The sequence below is a fragment of the Dasypus novemcinctus genome, chromosome 14 (assembly GCF_030445035.2).
Source record: "Dasypus novemcinctus isolate mDasNov1 chromosome 14, mDasNov1.1.hap2, whole genome shotgun sequence".
NCBI lineage: Eukaryota > Metazoa > Chordata > Mammalia > Cingulata > Dasypodidae > Dasypus > Dasypus novemcinctus.
In genome coordinates, this window is record NC_080686.1 from 4270738 (window position 1) to 4292295 (window position 21558).

The 21558-nt window shown below is 37.6% G+C and overlaps 1 protein-coding gene across 3 annotated transcripts in view; it reads right to left on the reverse strand.

Moving 5' to 3' along the window:
* The window catches only part of LOC101415337 (zinc finger protein 709-like), a 196515-nt gene that overhangs the window by 81036 nt on the left and 93921 nt on the right, over positions 1-21558 (reverse strand). Inside the window, exons 2-5 of one of the 3 annotated variants that reach the window (XM_058275465.2) lie at positions 21362-21447; positions 19623-19749; positions 18729-18821; positions 12991-18349 (exon numbers count right to left, since the gene is read on the reverse strand). In XM_058275465.2, coding sequence (XP_058131448.1) covers positions 16899-18349; positions 18729-18821; positions 19623-19749; positions 21362-21394 — 1704 coding nt within the window. In that variant the 5' untranslated portion in view covers positions 21395-21447 and the 3' untranslated portion in view covers positions 12991-16898. Of the gene's footprint in view, positions 1-12990; positions 18350-18728; positions 18822-19622; positions 19750-21361; positions 21448-21558 lie in introns of those variants that run through there. The other 2 variants (XM_023586309.3, XM_071207799.1) reach the window with 2 other exon arrangements.

Sequence of the window (21558 nt, forward strand, 5' to 3'; positions counted from 1 at the left end):
AAACAGACCACGCATCTCACAAAATATCAGTAAACTCAGTAATGTCCATGGTTCAAAAGAAAATGTTTGGATATTAGATTAAGCACCAGGCTTTTGCCCCAGGGCACAGGTGACTGTCACATAGGTTTATATACCATAAATTCCACAAGCTGTGCTCTCAAAGAGGATTTCAGCATTGCCCTAAGAGACGACTTTTTTTGTTTTGTTTTGTTTTAATAATTTTGAGCAGCTTTTTATTTTAAGATTTGTTTTTATTTACTTCTCTCCCCTTCCCCCCTTCTCTGCTCTCTGTATCCATTTGCTGTGTGTTATTCTGTGTCCACTTGCATTCTCTGCAGCACCGGGAATCTGTATCTCTTTTTGTTGTGTCAGCTCTCCGTGTGTGCGGCGCCACTCCTGGGCAGGCTGTGCTTTTTTCGTGCTGGGTGGCTCTCCTTACGGGGCGCACTCCTTGCGCATGGGGCTCCCCTACACGGGAGACACCCCTGCGTGGCAGGGCACTCCTTGCGCACATCAGCACTGCACGTGGGCCAGCTCCACACAGGTCAAGGAGGCCCTGGGTTTGAACCCTGGACCTCCCATGTGGTAGATGGACGCTCTATCAGTTGAGCCACGTCCGCTTCCCAAGACAGATTTTTGAAACACAAAATGCAAAATTCATTTTCCTGCACTCAATTTCATCTATTTGGTTGCAACTTATCCTTATGATAAAGTCACTCTTTGTTCTTATATAGATCCTAGCCTTTTAAATGAAAGGTACTACATAATATATTCAGCTTTCTCACTGTCATTTCTGGTTCTCCTCACTTCAGGAAGGGTTTCAATTACATTCAATCTTGTCTAAACCATAACTTCTACTGATTTGAGAATCTAAACTATATGGCACAAGTAGCCAAAAGTGGCTGAAAAGCCAGGATGGACTGAGTTAACTTCCCTCCTATATAGTCTTTCATCCCTTATTTCATGTGTCAAATCATCTAACCTCCCCCAAAGGACCTACTCATTTTTAACAAAAAAAGCCTACCTCCAGGACTTCGCACTATGACCAAATAAAATTATCCAGGCATGTTCTCTCCAAAATATGACGCTGAGCTGTAAAATTTAATGAAACAACCACTTGAGCTCTCTGAGAAGAGATCAAAGGCATACAATAATCTTAGTACCATTTATGCTTCTGTGAAGACTGGGAGTCTGTGGCATCTGATCTGAGTTTGTTCCCATTCTCTTCCCCACTCTGGCTTGGTCATTGTAGAGGTGCTGCCAAGGCAGAATAGGCAATGAGAACTGGAGGACCTCTCACACAGTCAAAAAGGGCACACTGGGTGCAGATGAAGCTCAGTGGTTTAGTACCTCCCTCCCATGTATGAGGTCCCAGTTTCAATTAATGATACTTCCTAAAAAAGAGGGAGCTCATTAAATGTGAAGCAGTAGGTATATCCATTCCTAGCAGCATAATCAGTTGAAGTGAAAATCTCAGAGACAGGAAATTGGAGAGGGCCTAGGGATGTATTTTAGTGAAGCACAGGTCCAGATGTGGCTCCATGCATGAGCAGTAGAGGGTAGATATGACCCCTATTATCCATAAGCTCCAAGCTGATCCTGAGATTGTACACATGCACGTAGGAACACTGAAAGTGCACAGCAGAAAGGAAAAATCAGAGGAGACACAAAAATGTCAGGGAACTTTCAATAACCCTGTACCCACATAGACCTACAGAGGATTGAACCTTCAGTGGCCCAATGTTGTTGAACACACCTCTGTCCATTTATTAGCTAATAGTTAATCTACAGACACAGGTGCAAACCACAGGAAGCCAGCAAGAATTATATAATATAGGCTACATAATACATGTCACATATGTGTGTTTATGCATATATATGCCCACACATATATCAGAGACATATATTGTATAGTACAGGGAAGGGAGAATTGATAGATTTAGTCCAAGCAAGACCAATATAAAAATATGAATGAAAACAATTAACAACAGCAGCAACAATAAGCACCATCACAAATAAAAATAAGAATCTAGACATGCTAAAATATATTGTCATCCAGAATGAACAGTTCTCAGAACAGGAAACTGATTCATACACAGGGGAAAATGTAGAGAAAAGGAATTGTCCATAACTATCTCCAGCAGTCTAATACACGAAGGCATCAAACAGCTATTAGAAATATAGGTTTAATAATAAACAATATCCATATCCAGGAAATTTTTTTAAAAAATCCTGCTGGATGTATACAAAGAGCTCCATCTCTTTGTGTTTGACCTCACAGACAAACTACAAAAACCAAATACAAGTACCCATCCAAGCACCCAGTGTCTAGAAGAGGAATGGGAATGTTAAGGTCCAGGACCCTCAGCTCAGCTTATATTAAACCAACAATGGCTCAAAAGCAGAAACTAAAAAGACTTCAAGGTATTTCACTTGTGGCTATAGCAAGGAAAACTCAGGAAGGAAATTATTTTTCAATTGGTCCTGGAAGAGTTTATGATGAGTGGATACTGCAGATAAAGATCCACTTTGAGAGAGAACTGGGATTCAAGTGGAAGAAACCTGGAGAAACTCATGGAAGATCTGACCAATGATTGCATGAAGTCACCTGATTTTGGCCATGCCCACACACAGGGACAGGAAGCCCACTTCTCTGAGAATACGACCTTAAGAGAAGTCATTCATCCCATGGAACAAATGCTTACATGAACCCCAAGGGAAGAGAGATGAGGACACCCTTCCAAGGTCCCCAAGATATTCCCCCTTCAAACAGAACAAGCAGATGGATATCAACATGTAAAATTCCTGTCAAGTAAATGACAATATTGCTAGTTGAGGCAATCAAACACCTTCTGTCATTATTATTCATGAAGATGATTGTCCCAATTCTGAAGAGGGGAGTGGTTCTTCTCCCACTTCTGAAGACGGGAGTAGCTCTCCTCCATATCTCAGGAAGGATCCCTAGGAGAATCCTCTTATAAAGTTGTCCCTATGGAGGTGGAACTGCAGTTTCTTCCCAGGACAGATGAAGCCAGACCAAAGCAATGATGGAACATTCAAATTTGGGATAAACCAAGAAAGAGCCCCACAGTCCCCAAAATCATATGTGTGAGAACTATCCCAGGATCATTAGGTATCTCTCTCAGCTAGACCCCCACCAGGGAAGACACAGAAATTGAAACCATTTGTTTGTGTCAAGTGTTACAAAAGTTTCTTCCAGACATCAGAACTCCATGTGCACCAGAAGATTCATATAGTGAAGAAGACTGCAAGTGCAGGATATGTGAAAAGTCCATCAGCCAACAAACAAAATTCTGAGTTCATGAGAGAATCAGAGAAGCTACTGCCAGTCTTCTACATACCAATGCCATGTGAGGATCCATGAGAAAATTAATCTCAAAATTATTTCTGCCACACTAGAAACTTCCCCTGCTATGTCCCCATATAAGATATCTGTTTTAAGTTATCCACTACGCCTAATTCCTGCAAAAAAGTAATTATTTTAGTAAGGAGATCATTTAAAGATTGGTTACTTGGGTAGAATTATACTGTCTTCCTCCTTTATTATATGGCACTCTCACTCAAACTTTAATTCAGATAGAAAAGTGAAATTAAAATCAAATACAAGGAGAAAATTTTGAAAGTAACAAGAGAAAAATGGCTCATTACCTCAAATGAAGTATCAATTAAATTAATGGATATTGGCCACAAATCAGTGGAATTACAAAGTTAAAACATACATGAAAACAGTGTCATGCATGAATTCCATATCCAGCAAAATGAAATTGAAATGACAATGCAAGAGAGACAAATACCAAACAGTTAAGTGATTTGACTTAAATAACAAGAATTCTTGACTCACAGTTTCAGAAACCAGAAGTCCAAAATCAAGATATCAGCAAAGTTATGGCTTCTTCTAGAGTCACTGGGGTGATAGCAGCATTTCATCACATGGTCATGTTCTAGGTCTTTGCCTATGACTTTTTCCTGCTGTTTGCCAAATGAACTCTGCTTATAAAGGATCCAGAAATAAAGTTCTATTTACAAATAGGTTGATACTCAAAGTAATGGTGATTTAGAGCAAGAACTTGGCAGTTCTAGGGACAAATAATTCCATCTACCATGCCTTACAAGAAAATTGAAAGCAAGTAATCAAGACTAAAAATAACTTACTCCATATGGGGAGTAATGAAGAACACAAGAAATGATAAATATGTGGGATAATATAATAGCCAATAGCCTCTAGAGGTATACCTTTCTCATTTCTTGTTTTAGTTTAAGAGATATAAACTATGTAAATCAGTAAGTATATTACATGGAACATCTATAATATATAAAAATATACATCATAATAGCCTAAAGAAAAGGGGGAAGAAATGGATATACATTGGAACAAAGTTTCTATATTTCTGGAATTAAGTTGGCATTGGTCTGAAGTAGATTGTCATAAAATAAGATGTATTCTAATCTTTCAGTGAGAATCCCAAAAGAATAACTAAAGGAAACATTAAAAGTAAACAAATCAATTTAAATGATACAATAAATAATAACACACAAAGACAGACAAGAAGAAGAGAAAAACAAGTGAGGAGGCATAGAAAATAACTACTAATATGGGATATATAAATCCAGAAATGCCAACTCCATTCAATGTGAATTGCCTAAACAGCCAAGCCAAAGTTAGAGATCATCAGACTCTAACTTTGAAATTGTAAGATCTAACAATATACAGTCTACATGAGACTCACTTTATATTCAAAGACACAAGAAAACATAAAATGATGGGAAAAGACATATTTAAACAGAAACCATTGGAGAACTGGAGTAGTTATATTAATATCAGACAAGATAGACTTTATAAGAAATATTACTAGAGAAAATGGATATTTCATAATAACAAAAGAATCAATGCATGAAGAAAATATAAATGTAAATGCCTGCATACTTATTAGCTAAGCCTCAAAATACCTAAAATATAACTCTGACACATATTTCAGACATAGCCCTGTGAAGAATGTGGGGGCAAATTTACTGTCTCATGATCTTCTCCAATTCAGTTCCACCCACTTTATACCACTATGTTCATAGCAATCAGCCTGATTGTTTTAAGCACATGTTTACTAATTTGGCTGATGTAAGTCATGCTCTCCTTCTGAACGTCCAACCTTTACTAGTTTTAGTTTATACAGTTAAGGAATAATTAATTTTTTGAATGGAAAAACAAAGGAGTAAATGCACGAAGGTACTCCACACAGGTAGAGAAGCAAGGCAGCATAGCATATTCTAGGAACAGTTAAAAGTTGTTCCAAACATCTTCAGTAACATTTTCTGAACGAATTCCTAGAGATGTTAGTGGGTTTTCCATGAAAAACAGGAGTTCAGTACACAAAATTTACTTTCCCTTCCTTTCCATTACTGTGTTTAAAGCAATTTTCCCACTTTCACAAATTAAAATTATTTGATCAGAATTTTATTCATAACTTGAGAATTTCTCCTCAGAGCCCTGTTTAAAATATGCTGACCTCTAGTGTAACATAGCTCTGATGAGATGTTAGGTGGTAAGGCTGGAAAGATGAGCTGTGCCCAGTCCATGTGATTTTTGGTATGAAATGCTGAAAAATGTGGAGTTTGCAGCACAGACTATATAAAGTTGAAAGATTTTTGATAAGCGTGTTATATTTTCTAATAGCAACAATCTAGAAGATGAACTGGACAGACTCCAGTCAAGAGGCAGAGGAACTAGTAGGAACCTTGTGATAGAGAGCCATACTACAAGTAATGAAGACTTGGGCTAAGTCTATGGCAGAAAGAACAGGGAGGAGGGGGGAAATTAAGAAAACCTACTTAGCGAGTAGAGTTGACACATCACTAATTGCATCAATGAATGAGAGAGTAGGACATGTCAAGGAAATCTTACCTCTTTTAAAGCATTGGTGGTGAAATTCACCTTGACAGGGAAGAGTGGGCAGAACTTTGGGGAAAGAGCTTTAGTTGGAGGTATCCATGAGAGACCAACTGGAAATTCAGATGTGGAGCTGAGGAGACATGTTCTCGCTAGATTTGAAGGGTTAGGTTCACTTGCCTATTGATTAATTGAATCCATAGCTTACGTGTGGAAACTCTTAGTATGTAGAGAGGGGTATATGGGCAAGAGATTGAGCCTTGGGGGCATCAACATGAAAGGGATAAACAGAGGAAGACGATACTGAGAAGAAACCTAGGTGTAGGAAGGAATTCAAAAAAGATATGGGTAAGCCAAGGTTGTGGTAGGGAAGAACATAATCAAGCCTATAAACAATGATTTCTATCAGGAAGAAAAGATCAAGAAGATAAAGAAAGGAATGTGTCCATTGCATTTGAGATCTTGAATATAAGTGGTAACCTTAGAAGAGCAGTTTCATTGGAGTAGTTAGCTGAAGTGTGACAAGATCACAGCTGGTTGAATTGGAAATGAGTAAACAGTGCCATGTAATGGTCTAAGACTCTTCTAAGAACTTGAGCTCTAAGAAGAGAGTGAGAGAGCAGCATTTACAGTGGTAGAAGCCATCAGCAAAGCTGTTATCTCACTTTTTTTTTTTCTCTCCCCTTCCTCTCTAAACCCCCCCTTCCCGTTGTCTGCTCTCTGTGTCCATTTGCTGCATGTTCTTCTTTGTCCTCTTCTGTTGTTGTCAGTGGCACAGGAATCTGTGTTTCTTTTTGTTGTGTCATCTTGTGTGTCAGCTCTCTGTGTGTGTAGTGCCATTCCTGGGCAGGCTGCACTTTCTTTCATGCTGGGCGGCTCTCCTTACAGGGCACACTCATTGCGTGTGGGGTTCCCCTATGTGGGGACACCCCTGCATGGCACAGCACTCCTTGTGTGCATCCGCACCGTGTGTGGGCCAGCTCCACACAGGTCAAGGAGGCCCAGGGTTTAAACCGCAGACCTCCCATGTGGTAGACGGATATCCTATCCATTGGGCCAAGTCCACTTCCCTCACTTTTGGATGAGACATAAAGGAAGGGGAGAGCATGCTTATATGCCAAGTGAAAGCCAGAGTAAGGGAGAAGAGATATCTGAGGGTATTAAGCAAGGTTGTTGGGGTCAGATTAGAAGCAACATAGTCAAGACCAACTGAAACAGGCTTAGTAATAGTTTCTTATTCTAGTATTTTGTTCATAAATTGATATATTTCCCTAAGACACAATATTTAAGATAGGTTCAGTAAGGCAGACAGAAACATATTCTTACCCATTTGAGTATTCCTTACCACAATAGCTTAGAAAAATATAGGAAACTTGCCCAGAAACATGCCTTGCTCATTCTGCTTCTACTCTGTTCCCACCACTCTCCATTATAGATTCTGTAAATAAAATCCAAACTTACGATGTCCTACAATGTGATCTGACTTCTTCTCAGCTCTCCAATTGCATCCCTAACATATTTTTCCCATTCTCATTTCCGTACCTTAAACTGGGACCTGCTTTTCCCATTTTAGGCATTTGTCCTTCCTGTGATTGCTGCTGGGAAAACTTTTTCCTAAGAACTTTGTATGACTGTCTCCTTCAAATTCTTCATAGCTAAACCTGAACATCACTTCATCTCCTCACATGAAAGGAAATCTCTATAATCACCTACACTTTATTAGTGATTATAATAGTCTTGCTTTAGATGTATTCATTTTTTCTTTAGTGTGGTTATTTTTTAAACTTTGTATTTAAAGAAGTTTAGATTCATATTTATGGAAAAATTACAATAAAAATATAGGGAATTTGCATACAACATCTCTGCACCCATTCATGCTTATCCCCATTATTGGCATCTTAGATTAGTATCGTCCATTTGTTATGATTGATGAACCAATTGCTACTAATCAAAGCTAGAAATTATAATACTCTTTGATTCCTTCAAATCCTTACATGGAATAATGGCTATCTTTTCTAGCATTTAATTAGGCCCGCTGGTAATAAAGAACCATCAAATTGACTGCAATTTAAAGCATAATGCCAGTCTTTCAGTGTATATAAGTGTAAAACACTCCAGATTGTGAAATGAGTAAGAGAAAACATGTCAGGATTTATTGCCCTCTTTCAGTATAAATATATAACACTGAAAGAGTATACAGTCATTCCTCTCCTAATGGGGAAAGTGGAGCAACAATCTATCAACTCTGGCCTGAGCAGTTGGCCTACATGGGACATTGTCCATGATTGAATTTTTTCCCATTCTTTGGGTGATTTGTGCTAATAAGCTGCCTTTTATTAAAACATCTTTTGTGACTAAGCCTGTGTTCCCAAGATGCACTACAGAGCAATTTTTCCACGGATTTTGGGGCTGCAAGTAGAGTACCTTATAAACTACGGAATGGAATTGGTTGATTTTGGGCAATTATTTTCATCATTCTTTCATACTTTTTGTATGGTGGTGATGTGCCTATGGGTTAAACTGAGGGTTTATCTCTTACCATCCTGGTTAGAGGTAACAGCCCACAGTTGGGGTAACTATAGCATGTTGTCTACATCCTATGGAGGAAGGGTATCAATCAATATGACTCTGAGAATCTCCCATGGATTCCAGAGGATTGGCTGGTTTAATCCTGAGTTCAATGAAGTTGGAGCTTCCAGTGCCTGGCATACAGTCCCCTGGATCATGGTTTCTTGTATCTTTTCTCATTCTGGAAACAGGATTACAATCAGGCCTCCAAGAATAATATTGTGGTGAGTGTGAGGCCAGTCATTATTCAGATTATTAGAATTGAAGATGGTGACCTGGATGTGAAAACAAAATTATGAGACATTGGGAAGATGACAGAGTAGGGAGTTCCAGTACTCAATTCTTCTACCGCAACTATAAAACAGGCAGGGACTATCTGAAACAACTATTTTAAATGCCCAGAGTCCAGAAGAATGCTGTACAACATTCAGGGAAGAGCAGGAAGAAAGGACCAATAAACTATGGTAAAGAACTGTAATTGCTGCCTCTGAGTGGTAGTTGCTGGTGTCCTTCCTACTATCTCCCAGCAGGCCACCACTGTGGAGTGCAGTCACTAACTAGCTGCTACTGACGGAAAGAAATGTGAAAATCCCATTCCTCAAAAACAGAGGAGGCACAGCTAATCACTGATCACAGCTTTTGATTATCAAATTCAGGTCGGTCACTGGTTAATGACTCTGGGGAAAGTTATTCATTCAACCTGCTCTGGACACAGGTTGCGGCACCAATGTTTCAACCTTTCCTGGACAGGGGCAGAGGCAGTTGTGATTTAAAGCACTAATTCCCTAGGACTGTGGGAGGAGTAGGCTGAAGCGCTCCAATTGCTTGGCAGGCTAGGAAAGTTCAGCATTAGGAAGCCATCCAAGAAGCTTTTGTTGTCCTTGCTGTCCTCCTCCAAAGGACACATTGGAGCAAGTCTGCACCCCCTTCATTGGTCCCTGGCTCTGTTATGGTTTGGAAACAACCATAGGGAACTTCATCCCTGGGGTGATTTTCCTACCAGAATTTGCACTCTACACAAAAGCAGCATGAGACAATAAAAGGAGTATAAAAAACTATAGAAGTGGACAGTGTGGGACAAATGCCTGCCAGTTTCAAACATTCAGGAGAGGGCAGTCTATATCCTAGGAAAGGAGCAGATAATCAAAATCCTGTAAACAATGGAACTCCAAAACAACTAACAATCAAAACCACAGGACAAGAGAGAGATTTAGAAAGACAAGGAAAACTCTGCACAATACCTTTGCCTCTGGCAAACAAACCTTCTTGATAAGACTGAAGTCCAAGAAAATGTTTGTCTCCTAACCTTTGTAACTCAACTGGTTGCAAATGAAATAAATACATCCTAGGCATAAATCCAAGAGTTAACATTTAACAGTGTGCAACAAAAGGACACAATACAATGATGGTCCATCCAAAGGAAGAGGATAAAAACACAGAAAATACTAATGACCAAGATGAGAATGTGGAGATACTGAACAAAGTCTTTTAAAAAGAGGTCTTAAAAATTCTCAAGGGTGTGAATGAAAGTAGAGGTAAAGAACTAAATGATATGATAAAAAATAAATAAATGAACAATATGAAAGTCCAAGTAAAGAGAAAAACTTAAAAGCAACAAAACAATAGGACTGGAATTGAAGACCACAATAACTGGTATGAAAAAGGTAAGGAGTGTTTCAAGAGCAGATTAGAGCTGGTGGTACACCTGAATAAAGGCATTTGAAATGAATCAGGCTGAGGAGCAGAAAAAGGAAAAAAATTATTAAAAGTGAAAATGGCCTAAAACATCAATTGCATACCAATATACACATTATGGGTCTGTCCGATGAAGAAAGATATAAAGGGCCAGAAGGGATATTCAAAGAAATAACAACAGAGAACTTCACAAACTTATAAGAAGGTATGAATATGCAAATCCAAGAAGCTCCGAGATAAGCCAATGGGATAACCATGAAAAAAAGTCCCCCACTAGATATTACATTACCAAATGCAAAGGATAATAAAGAGAGTTCTGAAACCTGAAAGATTTACATACAAGGGAGTCCCATTAAGATTGAGCACTGACTGATTTCTCATCAGAACTCAATGGAGGCTAGAGGGCATAAGGTTGAAACACCATGTGCTGAAGGGAAACAACTACTAGCCAAATACATTGAGTTACTCTTTCAAAAATGCTGGAGAAATTAACACATTCTCAGTGACAAAGTTGAGGGAAATCATCATCATTAAACCTGCCTCACAAGCAATGCTAATGGGAGTTTTTCAAACTGAAATGAAAGTACACTAGAAAGTGCTTCAAAACAACCTAAAGAAACAATGATCAGTAAAGATAACAATTCGGGTAATTGTAAATGCCAGCAGTATTGTATTGTATAGTTTGCTATGTAACTCCACTCCTTGCTTTCTACAAGTGCTAAAATGCAAATACATAAAAGGCAATGACAAATAAAGGCTTTTGTACAAAAAATGTATAAACATATAAGTGGTAAGAAGTAAAAAAATGATGGGGGTTCAGAGGTTTATAGTAAACATGCTTGCTATTGAAGATAAGTAGATATCAAACTGAGGATAACTGTTACATACTCAGTATGTTAAATTTAAACCTTGTGGGTTAAAAACATGAAAAACATCTAGAAATTGGAAGGCAATCGCAATGGTACAACACAAGAAAGCAAATTAATATTAAATAGAAGTGTTCCAAGTGGGGATCCATGTAAAAATGACAGCTCACCACCAAACTGAGAGGATCAGATCAAAGAAAGACTCACATAAGTCAAGCTTCGTGAACAAATAGTGCTTAATAGGGGGCTTATGTGGGTTTGTAGCGGTTTGATATGATTATGAATTCCAAAAATAGATACTGAATTATGTTTGTAATCTGATCTGTACCTGGGCATGATTGAGTTATGATTAGGGTGTTCAGTCCCCACCCACGGATTCAAGGCACAGCAAAGAAGAGAGTTGAGGGTTTTCTGATGTTGGAGTTTTAATGTTGAGTTTGATGCTGAAGTGGAAGCCCTGAGAAGTCAGCATTCAGAGGAAAGAGAAGCCACACCAGGAAGGAAGGAACTTTGAACCCAGAGAAAAGCAAGCCCCAGGAACGTAGGAACCCAGGAAGCCTGAACCCTCGCAGATGTCAGCAGCCACCTTGCTCCAAATATACTTTGGTGAGGGAATTAACTTATGCTTTATAGCCTGGTATCTGTAAGCGTCTACCCCAAATAAATACCCTTTATAAAAACCAACCAATTTCTGGTATTTTTCATCAGCAGCCCTTTGGCTAACTAATACATGGGGCCTCAATATTAATGGTCCAGAGGGGTGATCCTCTTTCCTGGAAAGACTGAGACTGGTCATGACCTAAATCCTGATCTGTGGCAGTGGGCAGAAAGCCTGACACTTCTGAAGCTCAACCCACACTTGCCACAAAGCAAGGGGGTCTTATTTACCACATATCTATTTGCGGATGGAGAGGGCATGCAGGGGGAACATGATTAAAAAGTGCAGTGCTCAAGAGAGATAAACAAGGCCCAGATATTGATGTTTTCTAGTAGGGCAAAAGTTACACTTTCACAGTAACTATGTAAAATGAGCATTTACAATGTTTGTCAGTAGGGCTGAAGTTACATCTTTACATTAATTACTAAGGGATCTACTGATACAAAGATAGTCAAGAAGCTCACAGATCAGATTATTCTTAGAGTTTCTGGGAGAGAATTCTAACCATGTATTTTACTTATCAGTCATGAGTTCACGGTTATTTCTCAAGGCTTTCTGTGTAACTATTAAGAAATGAAATTCTTCTGTGACTGGAAGTGGAAAGATCTGAAAAGGCTGTGGGAAAAATTCAAAGCCATAGATAGTAGAGTGAGAGACAAAAACAGCATGAATTACAATGGTAAAAGAGAAAAATGACAGAAGCAATTTCTATATTATCAGTAGTGCCTGTAAATATAAATGGAATCAACTCTTCAGCCAAATGGAAGAGAATGGCAAAATGCATTAAAAATCATGAACCCACTATATGCTGCCTGCAAGAGACATGTCTTACATTAAAAATACAAATATGTTGAAAGTGAAAGGATGGAAAGAATAAACCATGCAAGTTATAAACAAAGAAAAGCTCAGGATGGTACATTTGTTACAACTGATGTATAAATATTGAAACATTCTGTACCTGTGGGGTGCAGGCCATGTTAAATTTCATCAAAATTTATGAAGTGTATGGTTCAAAGTGTAAACAATAATGTAAATCATTAACCGTGGTTAGTAATAGTGCTTCAATATTTGCACATTAATTGTAATAAATGTACCATCCATAGTAAAATGCTATTAATAGGGGGAAAGGGAAAATAGGGAAGACATTGGATATATGGGAATCCCTTATATTCTGTTTGTGAGTGCTCTGTAATCTAAAGCTTCCTTGAAGACAAAATGAAAAAAAAAGTAAGACATTGGGGAATAAACAGAAGAAATGCCACTATATATAAAAGGTAACAGATCTTAGTGATAACAGATAATGTGAAAAATATTTTTTATTTTGTTAGTCCAACTTTTTAAAAAATTGTATTTTATTTATTTTTAAAACTATCATTTCATTTTATTATAAATTGTATTTATTTTCTTAGCTTCATATTTTAAGAAGTTTTGAATCATAGAAGGGTTACAATTGTGGCAGGGGAGGATCACTGCTGCAGGCAACTGTCAGTGATGGGGATGCAAGGCAAGATGTTCACCTGGGGCACACCTATAAGGCATAGAAATGTGATCAAGTGTTCATGGGGCATTGTCACAGTGGGTGGAGATTCACACAATAGCTGAAAGAATATCCAATTTCCATCATAGGGAGCTCTGCCACATTCTCTAATGGGACAGCAAGAATCCCCCAAGAACAGGGGCAGTGAGTAGTGAAGGATGGACCATTGCAAGGCCCTTGATATTGATGACTGTACTAATGAAACTTCTCTTTTGAAACTGAAACTTAGTCTAGTATTACAGCATGCCTAAGAGTTACCACCTGAGAGCCTCCTTGTTGCTCAAATGTGACCTCTCTCTAAGCTGAACTCAGCATATAAATGCATTATATTCCCTACAAGGTAGGACACAACTCCAGGGGATAAGCTTCCCTGGCATGAGGGATTACTACCAATAACCAAGTAGGAAGGCAACTGGAGGAAGACCTTGACCAAAAGGAGGAAAGGATAAAGATAAATGGGTTTATATTGCTAAGAGTCTTCAAAATGAGTTAAGAGGTCATTCCAGAGGTTATGCTTATGCACATCTCAGCAGGATCTCATTGACTAACACAGTAAATATTGCCTTAGTTGAGACTTCAAGACATTATAAGCAGGGTGGAGAGCTCAGGAATTTTGTGCCCTGCCAGTGTGACAGAGTTGGACTCAGTCATCATTTCCCTACACATGACTCCAGCCCCTCTATTTGAGACTATAGTTAGTACTAGAGTTGATAGGATTATGTCCAAGAGACTTAAACCTTTGGGCTTTCCATATGCCATTTACGCCCTGAATCTCAAGAGTTGAAACACCTACTCACCAGTTCAATGGACTCACCCAGGACAAGGAAATGATGATGGACAATAACCATCCTAAGGAATAGAGTCTACAACTACAAGCAAGATAGTACCATCCATTTGCCTGATGGAACCTAAGAACCCTCTCAATTAGAGGAGGAGGGGGTATTATCTCAGAATCATCAGTATTGGGTAATGAATTACAGACTGGAGTAGACCGTTATTCTATTATACACTTGTTACTCCAGCAATGGAAGAACTTTTATCATTGATGTGTAAACACTGGCTCCAGAGTTGCTGAAGAGAGGGAGTGGAAAAAATTGGTGCAATATGGAGGCATTTCTGGGACATTGGAATTTTCCTGAATGACATTGCAATGACAGATACAGGCCATTTTATATCTTGTCATAACATAAAATTGTGTTGGAGAGAGTTTAAATTCTAATGTAACCCTCCCCCCCCCCCACTTTGTGGCTTATTTGCTGTCTGCTCTGTGTCCATTTGCTGCATATTCTTCTGTGCTTTTGCTTGTCTCCCTTTTCATTGTGTCACCTTGCTGAGTCAACTCTTCACAGTGCTGGTGGGCTGGGTGGCACTGGTGGGTGAGCCTGCCTTCACAAGGAGGCCCTGGGACATGAAACCAGGGCCTCCCATGTGGTAGATGTGAGGCCAGGTGATTTGAGGCCCAGCTGCTTTTCTCTAATGTAAATTTTAATCCACACTTAGTGGCAATGCTCCAATCTGTGTTAACCAATGCACCACAGTAATGAACAATGTTGTTAATATGGGAATATGTTGGAGGTATAAGGAGTGGGGCATATGAGAAGCATCTACCTTTTTCGTGTAACTTTTATGTAATCTAAGTATGTTGAAAAAATAATTTTCAAAACTCTAAGAAAAAAGTAGGTAGACCGTTCTCTCATACCATATACAAAATAAAGTCAGAATCATATAATTCCATTTACTTAATATGCAAATATAAGTCAATTTATAAAAATGAAATTAGATCAGTAATGTGGGGTTGTGACAGGATAGAGGGATTGCAAGGTGACTGCTAAGGGATGTAGAGTTTTTCTTTACAGAGTAAAGTAATAATGGCTGAACTGATGAATACACAACTATGTGATTATGTCAAATACCCCTGACAATATCCTTTGGATGGACTGTATTCTTTACTACAATGTATCAATAAAATTGGCTTGTTCTAAAAAAAACCTTAGCTGTAAAGTTTCCATATTTGCATGCTCTGCATCTTAACATTTTAATAATTAACATCAAGGACAGCATTTCCAAATGCCAGCCATCATAATGGCATTGCCTATGGGTATGGACAGTTTTGGAGTCTATTAGATATTTTATTAACAACAAGATTATTGCAGTGCATTTTTCCTGAATATTTCCTACGTGGAAATTAGTGATAGACAGTGGGAATGATCTGGATCACTGACCCAAGAAAGGCAACCAGAAGTACATTCATTTATGTAGGAAAAACTCCCTAAATCACAGATGTCACACATTCTCTTATCCCCAAACTTACAAATTTCCAGTTGACATCCACAAAATCAACCATCAGATAATCATTTGTCCAAACCCCTCAAACAATATCCATCACAGAAACAAAATTATTGATGCACACAATCTCCCCAACCTCTGAATAAATGATTTCCCATTATTCATTGCATTCATTTCCCATTATTTATTGCATGATTTCCCATTATTCATTGCATTTATTTGCATTCATTGCATTCATTCCCATTATTCATTGCATTCACCACAGTGAATTTTCTGGAAATCCCTCAAAGAATTTAATCCTCCTAACAAGGTCCTCTTCCTCTTATTTGATGTTTTGTGGTTATTCTTAAATTGAGTTTCCTTTAGCACATAAAGGCTTACATTTGACTAAATAATAGTGGACAGTGATTACAGACCTAGTGTTTCACTCTTTTGGAGCCCATTCATTAAATTTAAAGAATAAATTAGGAATTAAGGCAATTTCACATGTGATTACTCTGATTAGTGTATCAGTTAGAGTGGTGTAAGAGGCCTCTCCAATTCCATTATGTTTACACTATGTGCTTTCTCACATAATATTTATCTACTAAGGACTTGCTACATGAATGACGTGCATATAGATTCTCACCAGTATGAAAGTTATTAGATTATCTGAAGTAGTATGGATGACTACAGGAATTTATGAGCATATTAAAAACAGTGATTCTTCAGAATGTGAGTTCTCTGGTACATTTAAAGATTAAATTTAAATCTATGGCTGAAATCTCTTAAATATGCAAATTATTTATAGTGTGAATTTCTACACTCAAAATAATAATATTAACTGATGACTTTCTCAAAATGGTTGACATTCATAGGGATTCTCTCCATTTGAGTAATCACCTATTGTCTAAGGCTAGAAAAATCAGGGTTTTCCTATACATATGATATTATGGTTTCTGTCCAGCAAGAATTGTCATGTTGCCTGAGGGCAGAAATACAGGTGAAAGGTTTCCTACATAATCAACATTCATGCAGTTTTTTTACAGTGTGAGTTCTCTCATCTATAGGGTTTCTCTCCGGTGTGTGTTGTCTGATGTTGTTGAAGATGGGGGTGTTGACTGAAAGCTTTTCCACACTGATGAAATTCATAGGGTTTCTCTCCAATATGAGTTTCTCATGTCATCTAAGATTAGAATTACTCAATGCTTCCCCACATAGATGACATTCATAAGGTTTCTCTCCAGTGTGAATTCTCTGATAATTTTTAAGGGAAGAGGGTTGACTGAAGACTTTTCCACAAAAATGATATTCATAGGGATTCTTTCCAGTGTGAGATTTCTCATGTTCTTTAAGATGAGCAAATTTACTGAAGGCTTTCCCACACAGATGGCATTCATGGGGTTTCTATACAGTGTGAGTTCTCTCATGTCGTTTAAGAGAAGATGATGTGGTGAAGGCTTTCTCACAAAAATGGCATTGATGGGGTTTCTCTCCAATGTGAGTTCTCTCATGTTGTTTTAGGGAAGATTGACTGAAGGCTTTCCCACAAAAATGGCATTCATACAGTCCTTCTCCAGTGTGAGCTCTCTGATGTTTTCTTAGGGAAGAGAAGTGCCTGAAGACTTTCCCACAAAGATGACATTCATAGGGTTTCTCTCCAGTGTGAGATCTCTCATGTTCATTAAGATGAAAATAATGACTGAAGGTTTTCCCACATAGATGACATTCATGGGCTTTCTCTCCAGTGTGAGTTCCCTCATGATATTTAAGGGAAGAATAATGACTAAAGTGCTTCCCACATAGATGACATTCATAGGGTTTCTCCCCTGTGTGACTTCTCTGATGTACTTTTAGGGAACAGGAACGGATGAAGGCTTTTCCACAATAATGACATTCAAAAGGTTTCTCTCCAGTATGAGATCTCTCATGTTCTTTAAGATGATAATATTTACTAAAGGCTTTCCCACATAGATGGCATTCATGGGGTTTCTCTCCAGTGTGAGTTCTCTCATGTTGTTTAAGGGAAGATGATGTTGTGAAGGCTTTCCCACAAAAATGACATTGATGGGGTTTCTCTCCAGTGTGAGTTCTCTCATGTTGTTTTCGGGAAGAGGACTGACTGAAGACTTTCCCACAAAGACGACATTCATATGGTCTCTCTCCAGTGTGAGCTCGCTGATGTTTTCTTAGGGAAGAGGAGTGACTGAAGGCTTTCTCACAAAGATGACATTCATAGGGTTTCTCCCCAGTGTGAGATCTCTCATGTTCTTTAAGATGAGCATAATGACTGAAGGCTTTCCCACATAGATGACATTCATGGGCTTTCTCTCCAGTGTGAGTTCCCTCATGATATTTAAGGGAAGAATAATGACTAAAGTGCTTCCCACATAGATGACATTCATGGGGTTTCTCTCCAGTGTGACTTCTTTGATGTATTTTTAGGGAACAGGAACGGATAAAGGCTTTTCCACAAAAATGACATTCAAAGGGTTTTTCTCCGGTGTGAGATCTCGCATGTTCTTTAAGATGATAATATTTACTAAAGGCTTTCCCACATAGATGGCATACATGGGGTTTCTCTCCAGTGTGAGTTCTCTCATGTTTTTTAAGAGAAGATGATGTAGTGAAGGCTTTCCCACAAAGATGACATTGATGGGGTTTCTCTCCAGTGTGAGTTCTCTCATGTTGTTTTCGGGAAGAGGATTGACTGAAGAGTTTCCCACAAAGGCGACATTCATATGGTCTCTCTCCAGTGTGAGCTCGCTGATGTTTTGTTAGGGAAGAGGAGTGACTGAAAGCTTTCCCACAAAGATAACATTCATAGGGTTTCTCTCCACTGTGAGATCTCTCATGTTCTTTAAGATGAGCATATTCAGAAAAGATTTTCAGACATGGAATATGAGAAAAAAGAAGTTGGGATGTTAGGGGGGGTAAAAAAGAGGGAAAATATTCCAAGAATAGGACCAGGACAAGGGTCAATATGTGAGGATTAATTGCAATAACAAAAAACATCTCTTTGACAATATCCCTTTGATAAAGTTTAAGAAGTATATGAAATAAATACATGACTAAAACTTCCCCAATACTCTCAGCCATATTTTAGGAATCATGACTCATGTAGGGAAACCTAAAGAAATTATAATTCACTTAAGGAATCCTGAAGTTAAAATATTCAAGCACATATTCACTATATCATGAAATTCCTCTTCTGACGCACAGGTTCTTAGAGCTCACCTGAATTCTGGTATTGAGAAAATCCTATTCCTTCTCTCAATACATCTCCATGTTCCAGCTGGGAAAGCACATCTGTTCTGCAGAGTTGATATCCTGTTTGTATAAAAAAAGTTACCTTGATTTTGAATTGTTATAGTAACAGCATGATCATGATGTATATGGCAGGTTGCCAAAGAATAAGTTAAACATTGAAGGTCAGCAATCAACAATACTACAACTCAGATCATTGATAATATTTCAGAAGAAATTGTAACTCCACATTTTGCCCATTTCAATGAGTATCACTGGTTATTGTTATTCACGTACAAGTACAAAGAGAAAATGCAGTACGATCTATATTCTAAATGGGGAGAAATCTATATTTCCAAAGTGATTGAATATTATGTTAAAATATAACCAATTAACATAAATCCCCAAAGAATGATCTAAACCCTATATGAAAAAGGATATATGCAATGTTTTTATTTTACTACTATGTTCTGAAGTCTCAGCATAATCCTTGGAGCAGAATATTTCTTTCATCATAGTCAATTATTTATACATTCAAAAAGTACTTCATTGAGTTGCCAGCATAGCACAGAGTATTGGAAACTGAGATTCAAGAAAGACATTAAGTTGTGGTCAAGAAGATTAAACTCTATTGGAGTGAACTAGATGTAAGCAAAAATTAGGGAAACACTCATTTAGGCAGTTTTATTTTTCATAACAATATAAATGTAGTAAAAGTATAAAATATAAAAATATAAGAGAAAAAGATTATAAAATATGGAGAAGCTGATATTTGAATAAATGGAAGATGATTTATGATAAATATATATGTAGCTAGATTAGTAGATGGTAGATGAATAAGAGATAGATGGATAGAGATGGTAGAAAAAAATTTGAAAGTCTTACCTACTGAGACTAAGTTATTGATATTTTCCAGCATCACTTCTCTGAATAGATCTTGCTGTGATGTGTCTAACAGGTCCCACTCTTCCTGGCTGAAGTCAACAGACACATCCTTGATGGTCACATACTCCTAAAACATCACAGAAATTTATATTCACACAGCACTATCCTAACCAATGTCCTGAGTGTGATGTACAAAATAAAAGCATTAAAGAAGCAGAAACTGTGTATATAAAATCAAAATGTGTATGGCATTCCAGTAACAGCATTATCAATGCTGAATTGTCATCAGCCTTTCAGATGCACTCACCCACACATACTCTGAATACATAACACCCTATTGTAAAAGAAAATCACATGACACAGGATGTTACATACACCTGGAAATTTCTCAATAAACTCATAATTATGCCTTCTTTCTGCTGACTATAAAGCTTTCATTTGAGCATTCAAAACTAAATCAATCTTTCCAAATAATTATAAGTAAATTTACAGCCTTCTTGTAAGGCAAGCAATATCTATAATATTTCATTTTAAAAAATCAATTTGGTTAGATTATTTCCTATACAGATGAATTCATTTTCCTCTCATTTATAAAATCATTTAAGAATATAATATGTATTTTGACAAATTCAAGTTATTCTGTGAATTGCTTTCTATCTAAATTAAATCCATAGGTCTATTATTCATTAAAATGACAGGGAAAATTGAATAAATATTCAGAATTGTGCTAAAATGTATAGGTATCAAATCAGTACATCCTGCTTTACTCAGATATTCATTGCAATGTATAAATACAGATGGTTCAGGGTCATGAGCCAGGAATCCTGAACTAGTCTGATACATGGCCTTAGACTAACCATTCCTATGGAAGGAGACTTCACAATCTCAATTTTATATGGGGTCTAAAAGATATTTTCATTGTCTCACTTTTATCTTATCTCATCTGTGTGTGAAATATTAAAAGAATCTTGTTCATAGCTTCTGGTCTCTCCAAATCTTGAAAAATTTAAACAGAAATTTTATTCTACCTATTATAAGAGCCCTGAAATCACAGCCACAATGAAGGAAAAACAATTCCTACATATTGCATCCATTTATAAAACTTGAATACATTTTATTTAGAAAACTGAAGTTGGGAAAGTTGAACAAGAGTGGTAAGGTGAATTTTAGTTTTCTTTTTAAAAATACTTCAAAAGCAAATATATCCCATCAAAATTTTAAGAAAATTTAAATTGAGGGGAAATATATAAATTACTCCTCATTTCCTTTAATTTACTAACCTTCTCATGATTCTGGCAAAAATGCCTATCCCTACAACACAGTACCAGTAATGATAGCTTGACTCCACAGCTGAAAACTCAGAAGTACACTTCTCTTCTTGTTCATCCTTGTCACCTCTATTTATTACATGCCAGGGCCAATCTCACACACTAACATGATACATCGATTCATTATTTATCCAATGAGGTCATAGGATATGTGAGAAAAATAAAACATCTGTAATCTTTTCAGAGAAAACAGTCTTAGTGAAAGCTGGAGCCAACTCTTTCAATTACCTTGGAAGATTATTCATTCATTAGTCCCTAACTTATCATAATTATTAGAATCCTGCATAAATTTAATTTAAACTCAGATCCTTGAATAGGTTCTGAATACACTAGGAATAACCACACCATAGGAGAAGCCATCCCATCTGCTGGTAACAGAAGTGTAATTTAATTAAAGAATTGCCTACTCACCTGTGATTGCATTGTCAATACCTTAGATGACATCTATGGTCCTCTGGATTTTCACTCACAACCAGACAAGCAGAAGATGAGCAAAGCTGAGAATGGGGAAAGAATCTTAAGATTCAAGTCTTGACCATAACTTTCAGGACCTCCCGTTATGAATGCCAAACCCTTCACCCAGGAGAATTCACATTCCAATAAACAAA